The 16,667-nt window shown below is 54.7% G+C and overlaps 1 protein-coding gene across 1 annotated transcript in view; it reads left to right on the top strand.

Moving 5' to 3' along the window:
- C5H4orf50 (chromosome 5 C4orf50 homolog) overlaps positions 1–16,667 on the top strand; it is a 49,602-nt gene that overhangs the window by 6,697 nt on the left and 26,238 nt on the right. The window contains exons 3-6 of the mRNA XM_065877266.1: positions 1,457–2,050; positions 10,965–11,076; positions 12,147–12,274; positions 13,746–16,286. Coding sequence (XP_065733338.1) covers positions 1,457–2,050; positions 10,965–11,076; positions 12,147–12,274; positions 13,746–16,286 — 3,375 coding nt within the window. The remainder of the gene's footprint in view (positions 1–1,456; positions 2,051–10,964; positions 11,077–12,146; positions 12,275–13,745; positions 16,287–16,667) is intronic.

Here is a 16,667-nt window from a genome sequence, read left to right as displayed (position 1 = left end):
GCAGGACCCGCAGTTATGTGGCCCACACACATTTCTTTATTGCATTCTCTTGTAATCTGGTTGCTCCGGGGAATGTCCTGTCACAAAACCGCATTTCCAGATGAAGGGCAAGATTTCAGAGAGGTGAGGGGTCTGGCTTGGGTCCCCTCGGAGACCACTTGGCCCAGCTTCAACCCAGCCCAGACACTAACCCTCGATCTGTCCCCAGAGCTATCTGCATTTCAGAGCATATTTTGCAGGAGTGCACGACCTCTGCCCTTTGTACCTGATATCTGCCAAATGGCAATTTGCCCCATTGTTGTCAATATTTGCAGTAAGCATTTGCGTACAAAGACACCTCACTTCTGTGGTGACCCGTGGTCATTCCCAGAGGTGATAAAGGTAGACCCATCCAGGTGATGGGGCACCGTGCACCTAGCATCACCGATTGCGGGATTCATACCATCGGGAAGACCCCGAGCAATTTTCCTCGCAGGGAATCTAACTCCGGTTTTATCTGCCCCAATTCCCCCCAAAACACACTGTCAAACAAAGCCTGCCGGGCTGTTCCCAAGTTTCCTCTTTCACATTTGCTCTTGCTTGTTTGTTTTGTCTTCTGCGAGCTCTCGTGGCTGAGTATCAGCAGCAGGCACTAGCAGTTGACAGAGAGCTTAACATGAAGGCAGTTCTACCCATTTGCATAAATTAATTCTGAAAATTGGGCAACGACGCCCATTTTTGCAGTGCATGGGTCACCCCCGTCCAGCTCATGGGTCGGGGGAGGGCAAGGTTTAAGAACAGGGAGATGTGTTCCTTGGACAGGCAGCGGGCCAAGCGGAAAAAGGAAAGGTCTTGAGTCAAGTACGTGGTGGTTCAGTGACTTTTAGTCGTGTGACATTGTGCAGGTCACTTCTGAGTAGCTCCACAGGACGTATTCACAGGAAGGAACAACTGCTGTGACACTGGTGGTCCTGTCTCACCAGCCAGAAGCCACGGTCAGCTGATCCTTACTGGTTCAGGCATTAACCCTGTAGGCACTGGGAAATGGAGAGGTCTGGGAAGTTCTGCAAGTGGGGAAGTGGGGACACTCAGGGGGGTCCAGGTGGCAGCTCTTTACAAACTGGTGTGGGGGAATCACATGTTGGAACCACTGGCCCTCCCAGTGTGCACCAGCCCATCCCCCTCCTGCCCGTTGCACAGTTTCCTTCCAAGAACTCGGGGAGCTCACGGTTGTGCAGGGCCCACACTAGGGGGAAGTAAGGTGCTCGTCTCCTGGGCAAACTTTAAGGGGGCACCAAAAGACAGTCATCGAGATCAATAATATTTTGCAGCAGTGTTTTAATGCAAAAATTAATGCAAAAAGAAAAGGCGCGCTGAACAACAAAATATCGAAGTTTCAAATAAAGACAGGCTCAATGCGAGCTACGGTGCGTCCCCGGCCGCCTTCCTGACGCCCTCCTCCACCGCCAACCCGTAGGTTCAGGAGAAGGAGCGCGCGGCCCGGCGGCAGCGGTGGCGGCTGCGGCGGCTGCGGGAGCGGCTGCGGCGCAAAGACGAGGCGCTGGGGCTGCAGGCGGCGGCCCTGGAGCGCGGCCGGCGGCTCCAGCGGCGCCAGCTGCGACTGGTGCGCGAGCAGGAGCGCATCCTGCGAGCGCAGGTGCAGCGGCTGGAGTTGGACGTGCGGCGCCTCTGCCACGCCGCGGGCCTGCTGCTGGCCGAACTGGACGCCCCGAACCAGGGTGGCCCCCGACTCCCGGGCCCGACCAGTCCCCGAGGCGCTCCCGAGGAGGCCGCGGAGCCGCGCGCGCTGCGGGCCAGGGCCGAGCGCGGCGAGCGCGAGCGGGACCAGGCGGCGCGCCGGCTGCGGGAGCAGCGCGCCACCGAGCGGCTGCTCCGCGGGCAGCTGGAGGAGCTGCGCTGCTGCATCTATGGGCTGAAGCTGTCGGAGATCGGCCTGCAGGGCCAGGTGGAGGAGCTCGCCCAGCAAAACAGGTGCCTGCGAGAGGAGCTGGGAGCCCAGGCCCCCCGAGAGAGAGCGCTCAGCACGGCTCCTGCTGGTCACGGTAGCCTGGTAAGTGGCCGCAACCCAGAGCACGAGTGATTTTCTGCTTTTCTCTAACTTTCTGCCGCTCGGTCAAGTCACGGGCTCCGTCATTCCCCCGTTTTCCTCTTCAACCACCCCTGCAACCCACCAGCCCCCTTCACCCACCCTTCATTCCATCCACGCATCTACCCACCTGGTGGTGCCCATCCACCCCTACAGCTTCACTCACCCGTTCACCAAGCCAGCCACCTCCCCACCACCTGTCCACCTGCTCAGCCACCGTCCACCTGTCCATGCCCTCATGCACCGTCTTGTCTACCCACCCACCCACCCCTCTACCCACACTCCATCATCTCTTTCACCGGACCATCTGCTTGTCCATCTCTCCTTGCAGCCACTCTCCAGGCAGCCATCCAGTTACCCTTCACCCCTCCTCGTCTGTTTCCTCCTGTCCGTCCATCTCTCTGACCTTTGATGGGTCCCTGCCTGTGCCAGGCCCCGTGCTGGGCGAGCTCCTCCACGTGCAGTATGGCATTAACTGTCATGGTCTTGTGACTTCCACCCTGATCCGCCCCTCCCTGGGAAAGCCATCACCCTTTCCCAACTCCCTCACAGCTCCAAAGGTTGTCACAGTCCCCAGCGTGCCGGTGCTGTACGTGCATCTTCATTTCTCCTTCTTTAGACTGTGAGCCCCTTGAGGGCAGGTCAGATGGCTTCTGTAGCGGCCGCCCCAGCAGCAGCACACAGGAGGCCCTCAGGACTGTGCAGTAGAGAACAAGCAGGGTTCAGCTCCTTTCCAGTTCTCCTATTTGCTAGCCGTGGGACCCCAAGCAAGTTTCTTAAGCTCTGGAGCCGAGAGCAGGCTGGGCACTGATGTTATCACCTAACTGATAGACGAGCAAAAACTTAACGTTTAATATACTCCTGCCACGTGCTTGGCACCCTACGGTGTTTTCAAAGGCATCATTTAATGCTCATAAAACTGTAAAGCAGGTACTATTAGTGTCCGCACTCCACAGAGAGGAGGCTGAGGCTCAGAGAGGCAGTGCACTGACCTGTTGTCACACAGCTCAGAAGAGGCAGAAGTAGAATTGGATCCAAATTGGATGTGAGTCCAGAGTAGTTTGTTTCTCCCGCACCAGGCTGCCTCCCTGAAAAGGGAGAGTTAACTCAGCTCCCTCCAAGACATCAAGATCCCACTGGGTTAATTTGCATTTAAGGAAAAATAAGGGAGCCACCTTAGCCCAAAGAAGATTACTCATTAAAAAAAAAATCAAATTTATCTTTGGACCTGGACAACCTATTTCAAATTAACTGGAACTTTAGTCTTCTCAAGATAATGAAGTGTATCCTGCCTAGATCATTTTAATACTGAGTTTATCTGTGGTTATATTTTATCTTTTTAGTACTTCATTCTACTCATGTTACTTCTGCGTGCCCTGTTCGTTCTTCCTCCGTTATGTTCATCAGGTAAAAGGAATACAGTGTACCTTTCATATTGGCACCTTGTTGTAATTTCAGAAAATAAATCGTGTAGAGATGGAAATTGTCATTTAGAATCCTTTCTGTAATTTTCCTAAACGTAAGATTTTAATTTAGGCTGTTGGCTTACATCCTTATTCTCCCAACCTTTCTGCCTTCCCGAGCACTGCTACTCTTTCTTTTATCTAAGGAAAAGGGTGAATACCTAAATATTTTAGAGATGCCTCCTAACGTTTTGTACGTTTTGTGTTCTCTCATTTAATCTTTAGTACAGCCTTGCAAGCCAGGTGCTGTTATCCCACTGACTAGATGGAGAAACTGAGACCCAGGAGGTTAAGTGACTTGACCACAGGCATGCAGCTCCAAAGTATTAGGGCCAGCAAGGGGACATGGGCCAGATCAAGGCTGTGACTCCAAGAGGCTGTCCTTACCTTAAGATGCTGGGGCCAGCGTTGGTTCTTGCGGAGTTTGGGGCGGTGGCAGTGGCTGCGTTTGGTGGCTTGTGTGCCATCAGTTATAAGCCCCTTGTTGACATGCATCTGTGACCTTCTCGATGTTTCATGCCTTATTATTTAAAAGACCCAGTGCCCAAGGAGAACCACATGCTCTCAAGACCTTGCTGGAGGCTGCTGTGCACGGTCAAAAGTCTCTCAAAAATTCCCTAAATTTCCCATAAAGTGTGGTCCCCAGCCAATTCTGCCTCTGTAGCATCCGGAGAAGCCAGTCTGTTATCAGATGAGTAGCAGAGGAAGCAGGGGCCCGTGGAATAGAAAATGCTGATCCTTAAGCATGGGAGCCATACACACTGGGGTGAGATGCTCATGTTCTAAGATGGCAGGTGGGACCCGGAGTGGACAGAGGCAGGGGATTCCGCTGGGTGAAGGGGTAGTAGCACTTGCTGTCTTCTGAGTGTGTCAGAGTGAAGAGCCCGTGGGAGCGTGAATGCAAGAGCCCTTTAAAGATGGAACAAATGTCAGTTACCATTTCAGCATAGAGTGTCGTGGGACGGTCACTGATCCTGGCTTTTAGCAATCTAAAATGGCAGCCTGTGAGCATCCGGGCTGGGAGAGTGATATTAGCAAGGGCTTGCTCTGGCCGTCGGCGTCCATGTCATCGTGGTTTGTGCATTTCCTGTGTGGCTTGCTCTCACTTCCGGGAAGTGGCTCCCATCCCCTTGCTCATGATCTCTCCAAGGGGGGCTCGGCACCAGGGCGACCAGCTTCTTGCTCCAGCCAGATGTTAGCAGTTCTCCCAGATGGAGACAAGCAGGGCCGAGTCCCCCCAGCTGGTGGGCCTGGAGCCTGGCCCTGCCTTCTAGGAGCTCTGGGAGCCCTGCCAGTCGTCTTATTTCTATGCCTTAATGTCCTTATTGAGCAAATAGAAATGTAGGTACTCTGAGAGTTTCCTGGGGCTGCCCTAGCAAAGAACCACAAACTGTGTGGTCTCAACAATTGTCCTGGAGGCTGGAAGCCCGAGATCGAGGTGTCGGCAGGGTCGTTCCTTCCAAGGCCTGTGAATGAAGATCTGTTCCGGGCCTCTCTCCTTAGCTTGTGGGCGGCTGTCTTCTTGCTGTGTCTCACTGTCTTCCTTCTATGCACCTCTGTGTCCAAATGTCCCCCTTTTATAAGGACACCAGTCATATTGGACTAGGGCCCACCCGAATGACCCCATCTTAATTTAGTCAATTGTGTCTCTATTTCCAAATCAGGTCATGTTCTGAGGTCCTGGGAGTTAAGAGTCAACTTAGGAAGTTTTGGGGGGGGGGACACAATTTAACTCATAACAAGTGCCCTCCTGGATGCACCATTATGAGGCCCCGTGAAACAGTAGAACTGTTGGTTCTAGTTGCTTGATGTGCTTCTTCGCCAGCTTCATGGGGGTACAAGACGATTCCTATATTTATGAGGGAGTCTTTGCACTAGACGCCATCTCTGGTGCTCTGCATCTGTTGTCCACTCATTTTGTCCTTCAACGACCTTCAAGGGAGGAACTATTTTACCCCCACTTTACAGATGAGGAAGTGAAGGCCTGGAGAGTCCCAGGGTCCCACAGATAGTAAGTGGTGGGGCAGGATTTGCGCCCCGGCAGGCTGACCCTGAGATGAGCCTGTGAGTGCCATGCTCTGTTCCTCCGGTAACTAGTGGTCACTGGGTCCAAAATCAGCATTTAACGGGTGCCGTACAACGAGGTGTACTCGGGCCTGAGCGTGGTACCAGGGCTGGGAAATAAGACAAGACCCCTGCCTGCACGGGATGACAAGACTGCCTGGAGAAAGAGGGTGCAGACAGAGGAAGGGGGAAGGGGCCTGACAATCTGTGGGTCACTGTTGGGGATCTTGGTGTTTGGAATGGGGAATGGACCATTCCCCATGACAGGGCCACAGGGTATGTCAGAGTCTTCCAAACTGTCCTACTCTCAGCGGGCACTGACAGCCCTGACTCTGAGCACCTTGGAGTCGAAAAGGGCCACCTTGAAAGGAAGAAATCCTCCAGAGAGCACGCTGGAGAGATGGGAAATGCCAGTCAGTCACCAGGTCATGGGGCAGCATGGCTTGCAATTTTAAAGTTAAAATGTTAGAATCTATTGATAACAATGCTGTAAAGCCAGATGGTGTCCCTCAGGTCTTGGTCTGGCCTGTGGCCATGGCTGTGCATGTATGAGATTGTACTCAGTGTTCTGAGAGCATTGCATGCATGCATGCATGATTTCCCAAGGCTGACAGTGCATTTCCAAAGGGGCAGGACCCAGAATGGTTAAGAGCCACGTGGCAGATCTTCAGTGCCCTTCTCTGGATAACGGTGTAACCCACAAATGCTCTCTTTTCATAAGCCCCCAGCAGCTCCATCGCCTTGGGATCCAGCTCCACTTCCTAACCTCGGCATTCAAGGCCCCAGCTGCTCTAGCCACTGCCTCCAGGCTCACTGCCCACCCCTTCCTCCCACCCTGTGGTCCTGCAGGTCCCTAAATATGCCAGACTCCTCCAGCCTGCTTACTTTCCCTGTGTCTAGAGACTTCTACCGTCTGCTCCCCATGGCCCCTTGGTAAACCCCTGCTTCTTTCTCTCCATTTGGTGAGAATGTCTCTTCCTCCAAGAAGACTCTTCTGATTTTACGCCAGCTCCTTCCCTCCTTGGTGCCCCCATCATAATATGACCCACCTCTGGTGACCCTAATTCTCACTGTGCTGGGCCTGGCTGCCCACCCCCCCGTAGCTGTTCCTTCATCGTCATCACCAACTGGGTCCGATTCAGCCATAAATCCCAGCCCCTGTCCACAGGCTGTGGAATACTTGGTGAGGAAGTGACTCAGTGAATAAATGGCCAAAAGAAGATATTTGCTCCATTGCCCATGGGAAATGGAAACTTCCAGACGAAGGGACCAGCCTAAGATGGCAATGCTGGGAAGTGAGGTATAGAAATTGGGAAATGAGAGGGAGGTCTAGCCCCAGGGAAGTGTGTATCATATTGAAAATCATTGCAAATTATTAGGGTGCCTCCAACCCAAACCAGCCCCTTGGTTACATCTGATGTGTGTCATGGTGTGATTTATGGTGAGGGTAATCGTTATGAGAAGATATTTTGATTCCTATTTACACAGCACTTCCCCAAACAGGATCTCCTTGATACTGGGAGGTAGCCAGGCAGAGATCAATGATTTTGTCCCCAACCCCACAGAGGAGGCACATGCCTTGCCCAGGATCACACAGTTTATAGTTTCTAGAACAAGTTGCTTGGAGCCCAGGTCCCCACAGGAACGGCCATTGCGAGGACAAGCGCCCAACTCGGGGAGGAGTTTGGGGAGGGGGTTTCTGGTCAGAATCCCAGGTGAAAGAAAGTTTAAGAGGACTCTGGTTTGCAAGAGAAGCAAAGCCTCTCTGCAGATGTGTCCAGATGCTTTTTAGCAAGCGTGCACTGGGCATCCTGTATGTTCCAGACACCGTGCCGACCACTGGGGCTGGGGAGGCGATCCTTCTCTTCAAAAGTTTATAGGAGAGATAGACACAGGGGCAGAAAGGGCAATTTGGGGGATGACCACTACAGCAGGGGACACCCTGGGGCAGTGGCCTGGCCTGGAGGGTAACAAGGAGGCTCGTATAAAGAGATTAAAAGTCACTCTCTCATGATGTCAGTGTCAGGCTGTCATCCCAGAGCTGCGACCCCGCTCCTTGTGACAGTGGCCTCAGGAATGCGGGCTGCTCAGGCCAGCTTCTCGACCCCAGCGATATGAGTAGAGCGACCCCTGGTGGCGAGTATGAGAATCTCTTGATTGTTTCCTGAGTCCAGGCAGCCCGTTCCTGCTCAAAGCTTGCACCTGAGCAGAAGTGCCCGTTACACATTTGTCACTCACTCCTGCAGCGAGCAAGGGCTTTAAAGCAGTTTCGATAATGTCAAAAAACAAAACATAGGCAAAAGCCACGGACATACAAATAACGTAAAAAGGAAATACAGATGGCCCGTGGTCTTACAAAAAAGGTCCATTACTTAAAAAAAATATACGAATGAGCAAAAGCTCACGATTCCGCTGGATTCTGAATATTTGTCATATATTAAAGGTACCTCAATACTGTTTATAGTTGGTAAAAATTGGAAACAACCTAAATGTCTGATCAGAGGGACCTGATTTGGTAAGTGAAGGCATTCCTTACATCAGAGATTATTCGGCAGCCCTAAAACACCACATTACAGAAGAAGTTGTGGAGAAATGATCCTTCGATACCATCACATGAAAAATGCACAAAGGGAAAGTCAACATTTTGTAGAAACAGACTTTTGGAAGAATTTAAATGTCTCTGCACAGAAAAAAAGCCCAGAGGGATATATTCTCACACATTTGTAATATTTGTGTTTGGATATCACTGTATTCCTCATTTTCTTCTTTCAAAATAATTACACATTAAAACTAAAGCCAAGTAAAGTTACAGGCAAATGCTCCTGTGAGTGCTGAAAAGCAGGGAGGGCTGGCAACGCTGAACAGAGGGGGGCAGGAAGCAGGAGAGAAGGCCCGGATCAAGTTAGGAGACCTGAGTTCAGGTCCTGTTCTCCCACTGTGTGTGCTGTGTGACCTTGGACAAGTCACTGTCCCTCTCTGAGTATTGATTTCATCACTTGTGACATGAAGCGGGTATAGCATCATCTCGGAAGTCCTCCCCTGGATGTTAGCTCCTCGAGGCAGGGGTCTGTGTGTGTCACCCATGGCTGTGTCCCAGCCCCAGGACAAAGCCTGCCACATAGTAGGTGCTCAGAAAGTATTTGTTGAACTGAATGGAAGTAAACTTGGGTACTGGAGCAAAATCCAAATAGAAATGAACAGCACAACAATGGTGGCCTTCGACAATGCCCTCCGCCTCCCCTTCATCTGTTCCCTCCTCCTTCCTTCTGCTTCTCTCTCTCGCTTGCTCTCATGTCTTTGAATTTCTCTCTCCCTTTTTGCATCCTATTTCCTCTTTTTTTTCTTTCTCATTTGCCTTCTCTCTCTTCCTTTCTCTTGTGCCTTCTCTCTCTCTCCATTTTCTCATCTCCACCTCCTTCCAATAGTGATTTTAAGTTCTTGACAAGAGTGTTTAATTCTGATCAAGTGGGAAGCTAGTGGAGAAAACCGTGAGGTACCCCAAGGTCTGTGGGCAGAAGGCACCTGTGGCAGGTTGTCCGGGCCCGTCTGGATGCAGAGCAGGGCTGTGCCCAGACCCCTCTGGTTTTCATTGGTCTTGGCTGGGGCCCTGTTCTGGTACTTGTTAAAAGCTTCTGGGTGATCCTAAGATGTGGCCAGGGCCTGGTCTCCCCTGGTCTCTGAGGAGAACTGGACAAGACACAAACTGTCACACAGTAACTGGAAGGTCACAACCTTGGGGTATGAGGAGAAGATGCTGCAGTGAGGGAGGGGCTTCATTTGGGGGAGGCTCAGGGAAGCCTCATTAAGGATCTGGCCTTTAAGTTAAGCCCAGAAGGGAGCAGCTGGGCCAGGCAGAAGGGTGGGGAGGAGAGGTGTAGGCAGCAGGCACTAGGGGTGCGAGGCCCCAAGGCAGGAGGGAGAAGGGTTCATCCAAAGAGCAGAGATGGGTGTGGTGAGGCTGGGCAGGCAGGGGTTTTATCTTTCAGGGCAGTGAGAAGCATGGAAGGGTTGGAAACAGGAGAGCAACCTGAGCCGGTTTCCATTTCAGTGCAATTGCTCGGCTGCCAAAGGGTGTGGAAAGGAGGGGCAGAGAGCCAGGGGCAGGGAGGGCTTTGCAAGGAGGCAGCCTGCAACCAGTACCCTTCCCAGGAGGATGCGCCAGGCAGCCAGGAAGAACCGCACGTGCGGAGGCCAGCAGGAACCAGCGTGGGGGAACAGGGAGGCACTGTGAGAGGAAGCCAGGACCAGGAGTGTCACGGGCTGCAGTGACAGCCCTGGACGGCCTCCGTGCCTGACCGCAGCACAGGAGCTGATCCCGTGGACTGAGTGGGGGAGGTGAGGGTGGACTTGCAGGTCAGAGGGTCCCTGGCAGCTGCGGGCAGGACGGGAGGGGAAGCAGGAGGCCCAGTTAGTGGCCAGCGCAGGGGTCTGCTGAGAGCAGGTGAGGACCTGGGGATGGGCACGGGGCATGACCTGTCCATTTCCGTTTCTCCCTCCCCAGAAGAGCACCTGACCCACAGTAGGAGCTTAATAAATGTTTGCTGAATAAATGCACGGCGAGTCCGAAATGTCTGCCTTTCTGCACATTCTGTCTATCCATCCAACTGTCAAACCTTTATTAAGCACCTAGTGTGTGCCAGGCTGTAGTGTCAGTGCGGACCGAATGAAGGCCAGTTTCCTTCCTGAACGACCTCGGGTCTAGTGTGGGAGCAGGTGGGAAGCAAACAGCGCCCCTTAGAACTGGGCTAGGCGTACCCGGGGCAGTGGGAACCTGCAGGAGACTCGTGCCCTGGCCCCTCGCGGGTGGTGGCTGGAGCCGCAGTCCAGGTGCTGCCTCTAACGTGCTCTGCGGGGCGGGGTGTGGGCATTGGGTTAGGGAAGCTCCTTGCTGCAGCCCAGCTTGCCTTTTGGGGTGGGGAGGAGGGTGCCACCCGGAGATGCCTGGCTGCGGCGTTTGGGGCCTGTGGACAGTTGAGGGACAGGACTGCCCGGAGGGACAGGCTCCCACCTCGGGTGGATAGAGAGGGAACTTTTGCACCGGAAGGAAAGGGGACTGGAGCCTTTGGTGCCGCCTTGGGGGGCCCAGAAAAATCTTGGCTGAATGGACAAGCTCCCCATTGTCTGCTAAATGGATGCTGGGTGCTCACAGGAGTCAGTTTGGTTGGCAGGACCGAGAACGCAGGACCAGGGCCCTATGGCCAGGCCACTGCCCTCTGCTGTCCTCACCTGGGGAGGGGATGCAACTCTCTCCAGGGGTCCTTGGGAGGGACTTGGCTGGGACAGGCTTGGAGGGTCCCTTGCAACCAGGGACACTCACAGCTGTCTTGTCTTCTTGTGTTTTTTTCCTCAAGGACGCCCTGGGCTGTGTTCAGGATGAATCGCTGCCCCTGCCCTGGGAGGAGGCTCCGGATGCCTGTGGAAACCGAGGCCCTGACGGGGCGCCTGGACCAAGGGGCTCGGCAGGTGCGTGGGGGGCCCCGCGTGGACATCCACTGATGGGCCAGCTCTCTGATGACACAGCAGGGTGGCGGTCCCTGCTCTACAGTCAAGAAGCTGAGGCTCAGAGAGGTAGTGTTGCTTGCTTGATGCCACACAGCCGGGAAAGGTAGGATCAGAGTCCACAATGCCCATGGCAAGGTCTGTGACTTAGGCTCAACGCGACATTTAGGCTCACTCCCTCAGCCCTCAGAAGGTGCCAACCAGGCGACGCACGTGCCAGCCTCAGGCAGCAGGGGTCCCTTCAGGGGGCTTTGTCTTCGCAGAAGACCGTGTCATGACCAGGAGCTGTTCTACTCCCCGCCCCCGCCCCAGTGACAGCTCAGGTGTGAGACAAGTGTGAAGCCTGGGAGTTGCTGGGACCCCCTTATCCCTAAGTTGTCCCTAACGGGAACCAATATCTCTGCTAATATTCTCGGGTGCAGCTTCCAGGGTCCCTGCTGCAAAAGCCACTGCATGCAGGGAGCCCCAAAGCCACGGTGTCCAACTGGCCGTCTGTGGTCTATGTACAGTTTTCCAAGGTGAAATTCAACTTAAGGATGAGGGGGTCAGTTATACCCAGCGGGGCTGTTGACCAGCAAAGCTGACCTTTCCCCTCCATCCCATTTCTGGGGAACAGAGCTGACAAGTCAAACGAAGTCAGGTTTGTCCTTGGGGAAGGGGGCAGGGCGTGTCTGGCAAAGCCTGGGCATCAACTCCCCTGTCTAGGTGCTGACCGTGAGGGGCTGGGGGCCAGGGATTATGACCCTGTGTGGCCATGACGGTGTGGGGCCAGGGAGATGTCGTGGGCTTTGTGGTCAGAAGAGGTGGCTTCCAGACCCCACTCTGCTGCTCACCAGTGGATGTCATTCCCCATCCCTGAGCCTCGGTTTCTCACCTGACAGGCAGTGGTGGCCAGCAGGCCACTTTTGGAGGCTCAAAGGCCCTGAGTCATGAGAAGTGCTGTCTCATCCTAACAGCAGATGGCACTGCTGGTGGCAATCATGGGAAAGCTCCTAGGAGGGTCTTCTTAACTCTCGGGTCCTGTCATTTCCCAGGCCAGCCCTCCGAGGGGCCCCGCGCCTGGGACTGCATCGGGGCTGGACAAAGCACTGCTGTCTGGATCCCAGGCCCGGAGACCACGGACAAGCTCCCAGGAGACCTCGCGGGATCTGACCGTGGACAGGTGAGGCCAGAGGCTTTCTGCGTGCCTGGGGTGCCAGCTGGGTCTGATCAGCCCTACTGTGTGGCCACCACGTAGAAGATGGGAGGAGGTAAAGAAGCTTGGGGTTTGGAAGAACATTCTGGAAATAATTGAGAGGGAGATTTGAGCCCTGGGTGGGGAGTGGGCAGGAAGGCTCTGTGCCCCAGCTGTGTACCCAGACCCAGCTGCCACGTAGCAAACTTCATCTCATTGAAACCTCCCCGCCAGCGATGGGGCAGGAGCCATGACCCATCCCCCCTTCTGCATATGAGGAAGCTGTGATTTCCCAAGGCCTCACAGCCCTCTAGGGGACTGGGGTCCTCACGTGTCCATAGCCCACACTCTGCACCACGCTCTGGCCTACGGGTCAGGAGCCTGGCTCCAGCCAGCCGTGATGCGGTTCTGTGGTTCTAAAGAGGGGGGCCTTCCTTGCTCACCTACTTTCATTCATTCACCTCCTGCTCTGAGCCACTGCGTGGTGTGCTGTCACACCCAAAGTGGGAAAAGAGCAGAGCAGTCCCTGGGGTGGGGAGAGCTTCACAGAGAAGCTGGGGAAGTAGTTAGACAGACAGGAAACCAGGGATGGACAGCGAAAGGGCAGGCCAGGTGGGAAGACCCCCCAGGTAGAGGTGGTGAGGCTGGGAGCGCTGCGAGGTGCGAGTGGGGTCGTGGTCACATGTGAGCCGAGGGCTCCTACCGAGCCTGGATGAAGCCAAGTTTCCTCTCCCGGGCCTCAGCCCAGCCTGGGTTTGTTCTCTGAGTCAGGCCAGTCCTCCTCTCTGGTTAAGCTCATTGAATAAGTGAATATAAAAAGATATGCAAAAATATCTATGAAACACCTCCTGTGTGCCTGGGACTGTTCTAGGCAGATAGTCTACACCTTGCTGTCCACTAGAGCCTTCCACAGTGCTGGCAATATTCTGCACCTGTGCGGTCCGGTGTAGGAGCTGTGAACCACGCATGGTTTCTGAGCACTTGAAACGTGGCTGGTGTGACTGCAGAACTGGGTGTTAACTTTCACTGAATTGCTTTAAATTGGAAGAGCCCCGTGTGGCCTGTGCGGCTACCATGTTGGACAGTGCAGGGCTATGGGAGGAGTTAAACAATACACACACACATATCCTACATGATGTGAGTGAGGGGAGGGCGCTACAGAGCGAGGGAAAGGGGGTGAATGGACAGACAGTGGTGGAAGTGGTCAGCAAGGCCTTTTTGAGGAAGTAACGTTTGAGCTGAGATGTTAATGAAGCCAGAGGGTGAGCCGTGGCGGGGGGGGGGGGGGGGGGGGGGCGGGGCAGAGGGAAGGGCAGGGGCAGAGGCCCTGGAGTGCTAACAGACCCGGGGTGTTTGGAAGACCTGTATGGCTGGGTGAGGAGATGAGCTCAGAGAGATGGGGAGAGGCTCTATGGGGGAAGGGGCCGCTTCACCCCTTCTCTTCTCTTCCCTCCCCTAGTTTACTCCGGCTGAGCCCAGCTTGGGCGAACAGACCCTCCTTCTCATCTGTGGCTGCCCCCCGGGGCAGGACATGGACAGCTCACTCCTCCCGTTGGAGCTGGCCTGGATTTCAGAGCAGAACCTAGCAGCCACCCTGGCCCAGGTGTCCTTCCTCCCAATGCAGACATGCACACGCCCTCCCTGGGGGCAGGCTGGGGACTCGGCTTCCCTGCCACTACTGCAGCTGCTCCTGGAAGATTCCCCAGAAGAACTGCAAGCCCAACAGGTGCTGGAGACCAGGCCCCCGCCTGCTTCCTCCGCTGCAGGACACCCCAGCCGGGATCATCGCCAGGCAAGGAGCCACGATGCCTCCCTCTGCCGGGAGTCCCCATGCATTTCAAATCACCAATTTCCCAGGAGAGGCCCCAAGGACCTAAAAGACTCTTGCAAGGAGGGAGGAGGAACCCCAGAGTGGAGACCGGAGATGCGGGAGGCGAGGAGGACCGGTGGCAGGAAGGAGGATGACCTCGGTGCCAGGGCTCAGTCAAGTCAGGAAAGCCGTGAGACCCTGAGCCTGGAGGCTGGTGTCAGGGCCCCAGAGGGTGTATGGAATGAGCACAGGGCTTCCGAACCCCCAGCTGCAACCTCCTGCCCTGGGCCCAGGCGGGAGCTTCCACTGCCCCTTCTTCAGGGGGAGGCCTCAGCGTCAACGGAGGGTCCTGAATCCCTGAGCAGGAGGGGGTGGGGGGGAAGGCATGTCTGGAGCCCCCAAGAAGGAGGAGAAGGGGGAGAAGGGGGAGGAGGGCTTTCATCATCGGAGGAGGAAGAGGCTCCCACAGCCGCCTTCTCCAGGGCCCACAGCACCAATGGGCCGCCTCCGGCAGGTGCTCCAACCCTTGCAGAGCAGGGCAGAGCTGTCAGGAGAGTTCCAGGCAAGGAGGAAGACTGCGTGTGGTCTGGAAATGCTCTGCTTCTCCCAGAGGAAAGCCCTGAGGACAAAGGACAGGAAGAGGAGGAGGAACTGTCGCATCTCCAAGGGTCCAGCCCGGGCCACAGGGATGTCCAGGAGGAGCCTGGCTCCGAGGACTGTGAAGCCAAGGAAATGCTTTTCCTACTGCAGGAGGGAGGTTTGCCACCGTCTCCTGGATTGGCTTTATGGCCCGAGGGGGCCCGACCTACCAGTCACTCCCGGGCTCTGAGCAAAGGCCGTGAGGGATCTGCGTTAAAAATAGAGGAATTTGAAGAGGAGATGGAGGCTTGTTTCCAGCAACTCTCTATCCTGAAGCCTGGGAGTGGGGGGCATGGCCGGAAAGCTTCCTCGTTGGCAGGAGAGAACTGGAGCTTTGCTCGGAGATGGCACAGCTGCCAGGAGGACGCGTATCCTCAGCAGGCTTTGGCAAACCAGGATCTCGATATTTGTTATGCCAAGGAAGCAAACCCCGAGGAGCCTGATGAAGACGTTGAGCCAGGAGAGAATGAGGCCCTAGGCACTGGCGAAGTTCTTCCAGGGCCGGTGCTGGATTTGGTCAACCTGAGCCCGGGCCCGCCAGAGGCGCCCTCTGAGTGGGGTCGGAACCAGCTCTCTCAGCAGCCGAGAGCCCTCGAGAGAGCGAGGACGAGCTTTCGTCAGCTCATTTCTGGATTGAAGACGGAGAGAAGCAAAGTTTTACGTGACAACGCCAAGCTTCAGGTAGATCAGGAACGATGCCACAGAAAACTGCGTGTCCTGGAAAAAGAGAGGGAGAGAAATGTGAAAAAAATATCTGCGCTCAAACAGGATAACGGCGTGCTGTTAGGAGACATCTCTCACGTAAAGAGGGAGCTGGACCAGTACGTGCAGGTCATTTCTGACCTTGAAGACTGTAACAGGAAAAGTTACTGCAAAATTTCTGAGCTCGAAGAGGAAAACGAGAGATTGAAAGGGCACCTTGGGCAGCTCCGGAAAGCCATGTCTGCGAGCATCCGAAAATCCAAAGGCGTGATGGAGTGCATCACCCTGGAAAACTGGGAGCTCAGTGCACTGATTTCGGAGCTTGGGGTCAGTTATAAAGAGCTGATAAAGGATATAGTGCTGGGAATAGAAGACATGATCCAAGCCTTCAGAGGGGAGAATGAACACCTTCTACAAAGGATCCAAGTCCTGGAGGGGGAAGTCGTGTGGGGGAGCAGCACAGATGGGGGACCTTTGGTGAGAGCAGAGGAGTATCTCCAGGGAAAAAACATGATGGCGGTGGACCAGGTGAACGCTGTAGAAAGGGGGGTGCAGGTGACTGAGATTTCAGGGCAACTGACTGCAAGAGGCCCTGGGCCACCCTCGGAGCAGGAAATGGGTCTGGCTGGAGAGCGGACAGGACCTTGTTTAAGCCTGGAGAATTCCAGGTGCGGTGCTGATTCTCCTGCTACATCGCTGGCCTGGGGAAATACCGCAGGATCCAGTGCCCTGCAAGGAAACACCGATGGGGCAGGAGTGAACGAAGCACATTTGGAGAAGGACGACAAAAGACCACAGTGTTCTGCAGACCAAGGGCGAGCTCTGAAGTCCCCACGCGGTGGCCCCCGGGTAGGTTGACTCTGCATGGTTGTTTAATCATCCTGCTGACTTATAGCACTGACCACACCCTTTACTACCGTGTCCTCCAGCAGCCCTAGGAGGGAAGAACAGTCACCACCCCCATTTCCCAGATGAGAAAACGTAGGCACAGAGAAGTTAAGTGACTTGCCCAGAGTCACACAGCTAGGAGGGGTTGAACCCAGACTCTACTTGGGCAGTCAGGCTCCAGAGTCTTTATTCTTACCCTGGACAAGATAATGTGAGTCTGCCCCGCTGCTCAGGCTGTTCAAATTGGTATCTGGTGGGACATGGAGTGGGTGTTTACACTTTAATATTAGAGCTTTTACTTTCAGACCAAGGAGTTTTTCAAGCACCTCAAGTTATAATTCT

The sequence above is a fragment of the Phocoena phocoena genome, chromosome 5 (genome assembly GCF_963924675.1).
Source record: "Phocoena phocoena chromosome 5, mPhoPho1.1, whole genome shotgun sequence".
Taxonomy (NCBI): domain Eukaryota; kingdom Metazoa; phylum Chordata; class Mammalia; order Artiodactyla; family Phocoenidae; genus Phocoena; species Phocoena phocoena.
Note: the sequence above shows the minus strand (reverse complement) of the source record. Positions and strands in the feature narration are given on the sequence as shown.